General features: G+C 38.2%; 1 protein-coding gene across 1 annotated transcript in view; it reads right to left on the bottom strand.

The window, feature by feature from the left end:
* The window catches only part of LOC114358975 (synaptic vesicle membrane protein VAT-1 homolog-like), a 39985-nt gene that overhangs the window by 8838 nt on the left and 17734 nt on the right, over positions 1-13413 (bottom strand). Inside the window, exons 2-5 of the mRNA XM_028313186.1 lie at positions 11314-11443; positions 8055-8270; positions 3952-4103; positions 97-200 (exon numbers count right to left, since the gene is read on the bottom strand). Coding sequence (XP_028168987.1) covers positions 97-200; positions 3952-4103; positions 8055-8270; positions 11314-11443 — 602 coding nt within the window. The remainder of the gene's footprint in view (positions 1-96; positions 201-3951; positions 4104-8054; positions 8271-11313; positions 11444-13413) is intronic.

The following is a 13413-nucleotide window of genomic DNA, read 5'->3' as shown; positions in this document are numbered from 1 at the left end:
CACAATGGAAAGACATCTATCTCAAATAATTCTCGATCCTCAAAACTGACACTATAAAGATTAATTTGATCTGTCGCAATTCTTTGTAAAACTTACCGTACAAGATGTACCGGCCCATGGGTTTGAGAAGCGAGTACCCACGGTTGCACTCCTCGCCACAGAGGCAGTCCAGCACAATATCAACGCCATCAGCGGACACCCTGAGAAGAATACGCATTGTTAACGACATTTTGTTCGACAGCTCCCGTAAGTGACCGATGCCAGCTTTGGGTTCAAACGACTAATACATGATGATATGGTCTACTACCCTCCTATACAGAAGAGTATAGTAGACTATACCATAGGCGCACATATCCAAAGATTAGAGGAGAGATGTTTGATGGATGCAGGGTATATGTTTTACTAGCTTTCCGCCCGCGGCTTCGCCCGCGTGGAATTTTGTCTGTCACAGAAAAACTTTAACGCGCGCGTCCTTGTTTCAAAAACCGGGATAAAAACTACCCTATGTACTTTCCCGGGACTCAAAATATCTCTATGCCAAATTTCATCAAAATCGGTTCAGTGGTTTAGGCGTGAAAGCGAGACAGGCAGTTAAATTTGCATTTATGATATTAGTATAGATTTTAAAGTGTAAATAACGACTCTTTTCTCGCCTCTCTGCTATGTTGCAATCCTGACCTTAAGTTGCCTACTTTCTTTCTTATTCTGCTAATGCTCCTAACCCGGTATTTTTCTATGTAATTTAAAACAACTAGGTAGGCTGCTTTAAAACCATTATTATAGCTATTCCATAAACCATCGTCCAACTTTACTCTGTATTGGAGACTAAGGTCCGTTCATGTATGACTTTAGTACATAACAACAACAGAAACACAATGGCGTGTATCATACTCGTACATTGTTGCGTTTAGCACAGGAAATGTAATACTTAAAGATGTTTTTGTTCCAGTGCAAACAAAAATACACGCGGCCATAAACTTTGGATTAAACACAAAATGGCCATAAAATAGTAGATTTCTATCTATAAATGTAATTGCTTAGAATGCACGTTTTATGTGCGTTTTATTGCTGTTAATATAATTATATTTATAAATTAAAGATCTCTTTTTCTTGTCAAAACTGTTCTATGAAATGAAAGAGTTCAACGCGCTTTAGTAGGTATTGTCGCATGAATCTAAGATGATTTGATAATTATTGTATAGCAATCTCAATGCATGAAGAGTATTCATATCTGAAATAGCGTGCTGTTACAAATTACATAATATAAATGAGTTACGTAAGAACGTGTGTTTATTTGTAATAAAGTTTGCAGCACTTCTCGTTACAATAAAATGGACATTACTAAAGCAATAGCTTCATCATCTTCGCTCGAGTAGTACATATCTGGCGCTGTATTTATTTACACTGAACTTGTGTGGCTCCGATGTTTACGTTCCGAAGATCTCACCAGATATAAAAATATCTTTGTCTATTTACGAGAATTAAATACCGCCGCTGTTACGAAGCAGCTGCCCTAAGGAGCGGGTTGTAAACTGAACAATTAACGTGTGCCGCGCCCAACTTAATTGGACCCTTACTTTAATCCTGCCATCCGACGACATATCTACGCAACGGGAGAGGAAAGGGGCTCCTCGTAAATTGGTGGTATTCGTATCACACGGATCGAGCTGCCTCTGAAATATGTAACTGTAATAACCACNGTTCAAGCCAGTCAGGCTCCTGTCTCCTGCGGGATGCAGTCAGTACTCACGTCTTCCAGCGCCCAGGTGGAGTCAACCAGCGGCTTGACCTTGCCCTCAGCCCACAGCGCGAACACGGCGTCGACGGCGCGGCGCACGTAGTCGGCGCGGCCATGTTGGAACAGCAGGTGCCGTAAGTTCAAGCCAGTCAGGCTCCTGTCTCCTGCGGGATGCAGTCAGTACTCACGTCTTCCAGCGCCCAGGTGGAGTCGACGAGCGGCTTGACCTTGCCCTCGGCCCACAGCGCGAACACGGCGTCGACGGCGCGGCGCACGTAGTCGGCGCGGCCATGTTGGAACAGCAGGTGCCGTAGGTTCAAGNAATTGCTTAGAATGCACGTTTTATGTGCGTTTTATTGCTGTTAATATAATTATATTTATAAATTAAAGATCTCTTTTTCTTGTCAAAACTGTTCTATGAAATGAAAGAGTTCAACGCGCTTTAGTAGGTATTGTCGCATGAATCTAAGATGATTTGATAATTATTGTATAGCAATCTCAATGCATGAAGAGTATTCATATCTGAAATAGCGTGCTGTTACAAATTACATAATATAAATGAGTTACGTAAGAACGTGTGTTTATTTGTAATAAAGTTTGCAGCACTTCTCGTTACAATAAAATGGACATTACTAAAGCAATAGCTTCATCATCTTCGCTCGAGTAGTACATATCTGGCGCTGTATTTATTTACACTGAACTTGTGTGGCTCCGATGTTTACGTTCCGAAGATCTCACCAGATATAAAAATATCTTTGTCTATTTACGAGAATTAAATACCGCCGCTGTTACGAAGCAGCTGCCCTAAGGAGCGGGTTGTAAACTGAACAATTAACGTGTGCCGCGCCCAACTTAATTGGACCCTTACTTTAATCCTGCCATCCGACGACATATCTACGCAACGGGAGAGGAAAGGGGCTCCTCATAAATTGGTGGTATTCGTATCACACGGATCGAGCTGCCTCTGAAATATGTAACTGTAATAACCACTAATTAACAAAGCTTGGGATTGGGAACAACTTTGTTTGCGCTCGGAGACAATGGGGGCAGATATGTACTTATTAACGTGTGAAGACCGCGTCCCGAATCCTGTTCCCCTTCAACGCGACTCGTATCATTAATAAAGTGTCGATAACATCGGCGCATTTATCACGCTATGTATTTTCGAATTTCAGCGCCGTTTTAACAGCATATTGCCATTTTATTAAGCGCTGGAGTGAGTTATGGAGTCATACGCTAATCGATATGTCTGAAAGTTCACAGAGAGAGCTGTAGGAGAGCGAGCGCGGATATTTACGGCGGCTATAATGTCAAATAAACGTTAACATTCACTAAAAGTCCCGCATTCTCAGCATCGCTCGCGTGGAGTATAAACAAAGGTATTAGCGAGCAGAGCGGAGGGCCACCGAGCGGGGGCTATATTTAGCTGCTCGTGATATCATGATTTCATCCCTTCATTTTTAGAACTTAACACGGCAGACCCGTTACAAATTATCTCGCCGTGACTCATAAACTTGCGTTCAAAGCATTCGAACTGACAAACATCGGGATTTATTTACTTGGGATAAAATAAAGCTCCATATTTCAATAACAATGTTAACTGAGACATCCGATAACCGATCGGGACTGGAGTAAAACCAAGTGTTTGTACGAGATAAGATTTTACGCGAAGTCTCTTTACGAAGAAATGTAGGTCGGTATATGTTTTCTTACAAGCAGATGTGTGTTGCATTTTGATGGTTTTGTTTTGTTTAAGTGAGATCATAATCATTTAAACACACATGCTAAAGCTCGTACTTATTCTGAAAAAAGTCCTACCCAATCCTACCTAACCCAAAGTACTGGATTCAAACTCAAGCACATAATAAATCCAATCACAATTCATGAGTAGATCAGTAAATATTCACTACTTTGCAATGGCGTCGTTTTCAAAATACAGTTACCTAGTTGTATGCTAGTCGCTATGGCCTGTTCTATTCCATATGGAAACCAGTAGCTTATCTAGACGTTGATATAGCGGCTAAGTCCTCATTGGATTCCCCGCTTAAAATAAATCTGAAAGTGTACTCATTTCTTAAAAACAGACCTAATGCTCGCTTAATAATACCCACCACTGAAGGGAGAGTTCGGGTTCGAGCTTCCTGCAAATCTGCTACCAGACTTCAGTAGGTTTTCCAATTTAGACCTAATCTGAAAGTGCATAAGGTACTCACTTCCGAACTTCGCTGGTGTAGTCGCTGCCCCTCTCGAGGAGATGGTCGATGTTGTTGTTGTTGGCCTTCAGGGCCTCATGCTTGCTCTTGGAGCAGACCCCGAACACCGTCACGTTGTCCACGGTCTTCGCCAACTGCGCCACGGCTTGGCCCTGAACAAAACATTGGTACATTAAAGACAAACCCAACACGTGCTTTGAATTTTTATCAAACTTACGCCCGTATTCACTAACGATACTTGCTTATATGAAGCAGCAAATCGAACGCACAACGTTAAATAGAGCTCTGTGATTGGTTCATGTGTCACCCTGTTTGTGAATACGGGCGTTAGACAATATTATTATGCAAATCAATCGTCAAATGTTTTACGAATAACCGGTTATCGTAATGATTCTTTGACAAATAAAAACTCAATTTGGGTGGACCTGCCTCAACAAAACATTTTCACATATTTTATCGTAAAGCTGTTTATTATGTCAATGTTTTGAGGAGAATTTATTATCGGAAACCATAATATTACACCTACCACTTCTGATAACACATCAATATGATAATACAAAACTGTTATAGATCGACTTTTATCCTGGGAATGCAATGCAATCATCAGGCTTTCAGTACGCCGTCTTGTATCTGCGATACAGACCTTAGCCTTTGAATAAAGTTAGCTTTAAGTCTAGATAACTAAGGATAATTACTAATAAGATATGAATATAAAATGCTTCTCCATCCATAGCAAATTAAGTAATTAGTTTGTTGGCTATCGCAATTTATGTCGCAGTCGCGTAGGCATTATCTAGCTAATTGCCTTTAGTCCGCACCTATGCTAGCTACGCCAGACTTTATTTATTGGATTCGAATTACGGGTCATCGACACGAAGGGTGACGTGACGTCAGCGGAACAAAAGATCGCTGAATAAATAGATTTTTCTCACCTAATTCAAAGCAACAATTAGACAGTTCTTTATTGTTTGCAGGCTCATTACGAAGCGCGCACCCATTCGTAGTTCGTACGAAGCTTAAATGCACTCTTCGTGCTTAGTAGGGTCAATGCTACTGCAAGTATTTTTAGCACTGTGTTACACATTGCACCGTACATGCACATTATCTGATGCCAAAATGATTCACTAATTACATGAAATTCATACTTTCCATAATAATGAGACAAGTTTAATCTTACGAGAAAACGATTTAAACCATTATGTAGAGTGAAGGTATTTATTACCAACCACAATTTAAAGATAAGTCATCCACTTATTCGAACAAAACTACTCATTAATCTCATACTGCAACATCTAATAACAGGATTATGCTGCGATTAAACTGTAAGCCAGTAATAAATCTAGTGCGATTTAATCTGCAAAGCTTCGGAAAGCTTCCGAGAAGCTAGCTACGGCTATTATAGTGTCTGGAATTGTTTCAATGAACAGGCCACTATAAGTAAGAATTGCTTTTTTTCTTACATAAATTAATAGGGGAGAGTTCGGTATATTGTACCGCCGGGTAAATTGTACCACCCTCTTATTTCGTAAAGTATTTATTGAATGTCTGTAATTGCAACACTCAGCGATACACAACTAAATTCAATTAATATCGGCCATGTGGTTTTTACCGTATTTTGAAAAGTATTTTTTCATTGTTTTCAAGTCACTTTTGACAATGCATGTTTAGTTTGTAATTTTGTTAAATTTAATCACAGGGTGTTTCTAATATATTATTTAGAAGCGTAAATTAGTGTGGATTACAATTATTTGAAACATTTTTCGGTATTTTTATGCTTTATCCTCCTGAGACCCAGACCCCTAAAAATTGTCGGATTGTCTTGAATTTTGGAAGGCAGGCTAAGTTTCATATGTACAACTAACAAAAAATGCGAAAAAAAATCTAGCCCCCCTACATACGCCAAAATGGGGGGTGTCACCAGTGACACTACGGGTTTCAAAGACATTAAAACGGGCTTGAATTAATTAATATTTTAATTACTTCAGGTGTGGTAAAATTGGTGTTTTTAGTTTCAAATTGATCTGCAATTGTTTAGAATCATAAGATTTACTTTTTAACAGCTTTTATTAAACTTGTTATTACAAACTTTAATTTAACTTGCAATAAATGTGTGAATGTATGTTTGAGTAAAATCTTGGAAGCTGAATTAGAGCTACTTCCTGTCAACCGATTGAGCTGAAATTTTCCATAGACATGTAACTCAGATGAGACTTCAATGTAATGAGGTCATGGAGCTGATCTGATGATGGAGACGGAAGGTAGCCATAGAAACTCTGTGACTAAACGATGTAACTCTGTCGAGTTTTGAGTCATTTGATTGGTATTGACAAGTACTCTGGTGTTGGATGATATCCAGGGTCTGATCTGAGGATGGAGCATCAATTTTTTCATCATCTGTCTCATGAAAGTTGCATAAAATTGACTTGACGTTACCATCAGACAATCCTAAAAAGGACCGTATTTCAAGTCACGAGTGCCCAAAGTGTCACCAGTGACACTCGAATTAATTGACGAAAATACTTATTACAATAGTTATATTTTGATAGTTTTATCGCATAATCTGAGAGATATATTACCGTAGCACACAGAAACCAGAAAACAATACCAAAAAACTTGTTTTAAATAATATTTTCTTTTCTTGTAATGTGTCATGACGGAGGTCGCGCGAATTCAAAATTTCAATTAATGTTTAGAAAATCAAAAACCCTTTCGTGCGAGGCATAGCAATTTTTTGGATATGTGACATATTCCAACGTTTCACACACTTTTATTAATTTTCATAAATACCAATAAATGGCGCTGTAAAAAAAATATATACTCAAGTGTCACGAGTGACACCGGGGGTCTCAGGAGGATATTTTTTACTGATTTTTTAAAAGCACTATCACCTAGTCGGCTAAATTGTACCACATCAAGTTGTATGGAACTTTACCAAAGGATTTTGATTTTTTTTTAGTAAATCATATTTTGAATTTATAATAGCGTAGTTATGTTTGACTAACAATAAATGAAAGCAAAAGACTGGCAAAGTAGATTAGATACAAGTGTGCGTTACGATAATTGGAATTATAAAACTTTTACTCAAAATCGTGATAACGTGTAAAACAATATCAATTGTCTATGTTATTAACTACTGTTCCTTTTCGTTATCTAATTTGTTAAGAATGTATCGTATAATATTTTGCCATAGTTTTTTTATAGGCTTGAAATTTATTGAAATCCAATTTAGTAACCCTGTGGTACAAATTAACGAACCGGTTGGCTAAATTGGACCGAAGCTCTGAACTCGTATTTTGTTGATTTGTGCTAAATATACAACAATTGTGTTGATTAATAGCTACGAAATAGTAAGTTGAATAATCTCTCTTTAATTATATACCATGAACATTAGCAAATACAAAAGAAAACTATGTGTAAAATGGGATTGAAAAAAACTGGTCCAAATTAGCGGACTCTCCCTTATTAACTACACTGACTATGTTAGCAATGTTAAGATTTTTTTTACTTAGCGAGCTAACTAACTAGCTATTCATCAGCAACACCTTATTACATAACTGAAGCAAAAGATTCTTGTTAGGCGGACCGATAACTTAATCCGTTTTCTTTGATATAGTTTGTCTAGTCTCTGGTGCACTTTCTGAAATGGACGTATCGATTCTTCAAATAAGCTCACTACGACATACATACGCATATTTTTATATTAAAAGTAAAAGTACCTAGAATCAACTAATATTAAGTTTGTGAAGATGGATGATGGTCGTGTCGAGTTACTCTTTTGCGCAAAAACTTTACAGCAGATAATTTTTCATAAAACAGATGGGCTGAAAGCTATTATGTAGATTTTTTCGATGAAAATAAGGTTTGAAGTTTGAAGATCTAGACACGCTGTAGCGTGACAAGCCAAGTTCAATAACACTTACCACGCCACCTCCGGCAGAGTGCACCAGTAGGCTCTTGCCCGGAGTAAGGTTGGCCATCTCGAACAACAGCAGGTAGGCCACCACGTAGTTGGTGGTCACGGCTACAGCGTCCAAGGCGCTCATAGCGACAGCGAACAGCTTAAGAGGCTAGCTAAGTCTACTAGATTGAGAGATAACACTTACCACGCCACCTCCAGCGGAGTGCACCAGTAGGCTCTTGCCGGGAGTAAGGTTGGCCATCTCGAACAGTAGCAGGTAGGCCACCACGTAGTTGGTGGTCACGGCTACAGCGTCCAAGGCGCTCATGCCAGAAGGCAGAGCATACACGTACTGAGCCGGCACGGAGACCAGCTCAGCCCATGCCTTGTACTCGGGCAGGGCCACGACTTGGTCGCCAACCTGTGGACAAAAAGGTACAATTTAGTTGGAACTACTAGTCAATGAGTTTTTATGCTTAACAGTTGGCATCACTGGCGATTGGCATGACCCCACTCTACAGTGATGTCAACTGGTGAGCGCTAAAACGACAGCCCTCACTGACATAGTTTTTGTGAGCAGTCTATGTGCGACTCTTCTCCTATAAATTTCTCCTCCATCTCCTCCTCATTTAAAAGTCAAAACTAAACCACGGAATAAGATTGACTCAACTGACTTTATTTATTACTTTTATGAAATGTTTCTAACTACTGAAATTCAAATTTTAGAGCAAACTGGGACAAAACGATCTCGATTTACAGGGATAAAGTATTTTAATGTACTTATATCTTGGAATTAGGTATAGTTAAATAGTGTCAACGACCTAATTCTATTCGTAATCATAAATAAATACTAACTAGCTGTAAATTACAATAACAAAGAAATAATGACAATTCAATCATATTACTATTAACATTTACGGGACTATTCCCACCTCTCGTTCCCACCACTGCAACTCCTGTGTAGCCAGGATCTACAGCTTGACCGCCACAAAAACCCAACCAATGAAGGTCAAGTTTGTCCCGGGGGAAAGTTAAACTGTCATTGGACCCGCAACGAAATTAATCAGAAGAACATAGGAGGAGTTCGAAATTAAGGTTCGACTTCCCTCCATTGCAAAGCGGATGACAGGTGACAAACAAAGGTTTAAAACCTTTAAGAAAAAGATTATGCACCACGGACAATAAATTAAATTAAGGGGGCCTATCTTATGAGCAATTAGCAACTACCTGCCAATAATATTTTTCACAAAATCGCTTAAAAGCACGGAAATTTTTCCTTGTCGCGACAAGATCGGTGTAATAAATTGCGGAAACAGATGTATGTTGTATTGAATTAAGCATTATATCACGTTCATGTTTCCAAAGATCACACTCCCACAAGATATGATGGGCAGACTGCTCATGACTGACATCATCAGTGGAACACTCGCAAAAAGGAGACGGAACTAGTTTGAATTCGTGAAGTTTATGTTTAAAGTTGCTATTAAGTACTATTAACATTTGTATTGTAATTTCCTTATTCAAATCGCGTAAACAATTTTTAATTTGTCGATAAAACTTAATTAGTTAGCTACGGCAATTGCGTATTCCAGACATCTAAAGAGACATAAAAAAAATAATGAAACAGAAAGAGCGAGCCGGTGGAAATTGCGGCGTTCGTCAGCATCCTCAATCTTTTTTATGGCTCCTGCCGCGTGCAAAAGTTTAATATGTATGACCACCCCCAGCCTCCCCTTGACTGATACACTTCGTCTCGTCACCCTTTATAGTCGTCGGCTTCAGGTTTCGTTACAAGAAAATCAAAATGTTTTACCTCTAAATAAATTGTACAATTTATAAGAAAGCTTGCGGAAAAAGGAGCGGTTCATTTTCCCACTATTCATTAAAACTTAATGTGAAAGTAATTTGTAACTTTTTAGATCTAAGTCAATAGTTTTATTATAGGTGTGAAAATCGGAAAAAGAAACACTTCCTCTGGATTTATTAACGGAAATGTATCTGAATGATCGTTAAAATTTAATAAGTGAGTTTAATGATCGATACAAAAGCCTGAGCGATCTGTAGTCATCATTTTTCAACTTCAATGTTATTAATCACGTTTCCGAAGACGGGAAAATGCTACCAAAAGTACAGATAAAAGATGTTACAAAACTATAATTAAGTTACTTATTGCAGTTAACTATATCGATTGAGGCTGCGTCCTGCTTCTTCATTAAGGAACAGTTCAATCATAATTAATTCATTTCCCCCAAGATAAACACCTAGTATTGCGTGCAACATGATCAATTACTGCATTATGCTTTGCCTAATGGTACACAATTAAAATAAATTAGGTCGTTAATTATTATTTTATTCACACATGTATTGTTTGTGTTATAATTAAAATAAACAGTGTTTTGTGTACAACAAGCTTAATGATTTACTCTTTTGTTTTTACCGTGTATTAAGCATGAGGTGCTGAATAAAAACTTTTTCTTTCTTTTTTCTTTAATGTAGAATGCAAATGTGAACTGCATGGTCGGTGGATGCGAAACCGCGGGTGATTTGTCTGTGGACGGAGTCACTTGGAAGCGCACTCAAGCGCAGCGTATCCTTTGACTCGGTCATGCTACGATAAAGCTTGGGGAGACTATTTTCTGGTAGATAGTTTCGGATACGTTACACTATTCTAAAGCGTCATTAAGTTGTTTGTATGGGATTCAGTTAACCGTTATCAGATTTCAAGCTTTCATTTCAAGAATTCAAACTTTCTGGAGCTATCTGTATGTGTTTTAGATAAATACCCGCTGTAGTATTTACAACGTAAGTTTCGCTAAGTAATAAGCCCTTTATTTGCAGGGTACTTTTCTGATAATACAGCCATCATTTCAGCCAGCAGCTGAAAATACTGCAAACTGTTGGACAAACAAAGCCCTCTCTCGAAGATCTCCTCAACGACCGGACCTACGCTGTCTGCAGCCAGCAAAACACATTACCTCCGCGAAAACAAGTAAAATACGGGAGCTGACGTACATCAATTTATCGATTACAAAAGTTAAGGTTAACGTATTACCTCAGCAATAAAAGGGGGGCTAAGTTGTATTACCACCACAAGGTGGACCGACGACCTCATAAAGGTAGCGGGAAGGCGCTGGATGCAGGCCGCCACCAACCGGTCATTGTGGAAATCATTGGAGGAGGCTTATATTCAGCAGTGGACGTCCTATGGCTGAAATTATGATGATGATGGAAAAGTTGAATAGACTAGAACAGGGGTTTCCAAACTCTGAAGCCTTGAGGACAAATATTTTTTTCGGTATGTTGCAAGGGCCATAACAAATTTAATTTTTCTGCCCACCTATGCAAACATAGGCTTAGTCTTAAGCTGTCGCGGGCCGGATTGATGGCAGTGACGGGCCGGACATGGCCCGCGGGCCGTAGTTTGGAGACCCCTGGACTAGAAGAAGATCTGAGGAATTCCTTACCTTGAAGTTGGTGACGCCCTCGCCGACCTGCTCGATCTCGCCGGCGCATTCGAAGCCGAGGATGAACGGGGTCTTGGGCGGCGAGTCGATGGCGCCCTGCCTCACGATCAGGTCTTGGAAGTTCAGGCCGCTGCAAGAAAACATTGGCATTTAGATTTCGAGATCATTGACACATCAGAAAGAAAGAAAGAAAGAAAGAAAAAACATTTATTTGGTACCAAAAAATTAAACAATAAGTACAATCAACTTAAAAAGCAAAATACATTGTACCAAATTGGTCTCTGCTCAGTATGAGGTCATAACGTACTGAAGAGCACGTTACGGCCACTGGTATTCTGCAGAAACCATGAAAGAGGGGTGCGTGGCCCACAGCGAACGTTACAACTTACTACAAAATTTGACAAATAGAAGAAAATAAGTAAGTGTGCATTAATTTGTGCTATTGAGCACCTTATAATTATGATGATAATCTAAGAAGATGCAATAAAGGTTTATGACTTAATAAATATGATTATAATATATGTTAAGGTATTTAAAATAAGTTTGAGAGAGAAAAGATAATATGAATAATAATATGTATTGAGTGTAATATCATTTACTTATAATGTTGGTATGTGCAGTTTATACATTTGGGCAGGTAGGTAGGTACTTTAAATATTCTTTTGGATAGATAGCAGATGTAGCTTGAATTTGACTTTGAAGGCTCTGACTGTGACACAGTTACGTATTGGTGGAGGAATGTTGTTCCAACATTTTGTTGCCAAGTACCTGAAGCTGCCACGAAAAGCGGCGGTTTTGTAAGGAGGACATATCAATCGATCTGTAATGCGTGATTGGCGTTGCGTGAATTTTAATTTGTTGAACAGATAGGGAGGACTCTCGTAATTTACTACTCCAAAGAGGAGGCTCGCGAAATGCATCACTCGCCGTGACTCCATGTTAAGGAGGTCACTTCTATTTAAATATGGGGTAATCTTTAAGTTTTGTTTTTATGAAGACAGAAACTTACACATCTATCAGAAAGCCTAGGTAGATACGGATTACAGAATATTACATTGTATGAGATTATTAGACAAAAACCTGGTAAATTAAAGTAGCCCAAATAAAGCATTTGACGTGGCAACAAAGTTTGAATAATTATGGCATTTTAATAAACGAGTTCTAAAGGACTTAGGTACACCAAACACATTGGCGCGATGGCGGCTAGATGTCTGCTTCAGACAGACGANACAGACAATTTTTTAGACGAGTCAAAGCAGTAGACACCTATTGATAGTTAAAATGTACATACTCCGTAAATAACTACAATCTGAATAAGTTACTATATTCTGAGTGATAGAGTCACAGAAAAGAAAAACCTGGGATTTACTGAGTCCAATTCAGTAAAAGCATTTTCCAATCGAGTAAACATAAAATGTATTAGAACATTGTTTAGCAAAGCGTAAAAACTGGTACAAAGAACGTGAGGTAATTTTATTTACCTACACTGTGAATATGGATTAAAACTCCCACGTCAAAGAATTTGCAAATAAAAATATATGTATATTTATTTTCTTCATTTTACTTTATGCAAGGTTTTCAGGACCAACCTTCTATTTTCATAGGAATGCAATATGAAAAGTATGAAATATCTTCTACCCATAATGCCAAAGCCACCTATTCTGATCCCATAAAATTCCTTCCAAGGGGCCTAATGTATGTGAATCGCTACATTCACAGAGGAAAACGATCAAAGCCATTATTTATGGCGGTTTATGATTCATAATATTTTATTACCCTCTGTAATAAAAGCTTACATTAATCGATTTACTACAAAAGAATACATGTAAGATTAGCATTTTATCAGACAGATAAATATGAATTAGTTGTTTCGCTAATTGTTTAAGCTAAAAAAACGGAATGTGCCTTGTTTAACGTTTACAAATTTACATTTTTAATTTCGAACAAGTTGTGGTTATGTGAACTGCACTGTTTTTTCATGTAACAATGTTTTTTTAAAACATTTGAACGTCGATAACGATTTGAAATTTTTAAAATAGTAAAACACGTATGCCTAAAATTACTCGTTGATGTCTTTACTACTACATCAATTACTATGAT

Source organism: Ostrinia furnacalis, unplaced genomic scaffold (assembly GCF_004193835.3).
Source record: "Ostrinia furnacalis isolate ACB-3 unplaced genomic scaffold, ASM419383v2 OfSCF4158, whole genome shotgun sequence".
Lineage (NCBI taxonomy): Eukaryota > Metazoa > Arthropoda > Insecta > Lepidoptera > Crambidae > Ostrinia > Ostrinia furnacalis.
The sequence above is the reverse complement of the archived record's forward strand: the minus strand, read 5'-3'. Positions and strand labels throughout refer to the sequence as shown.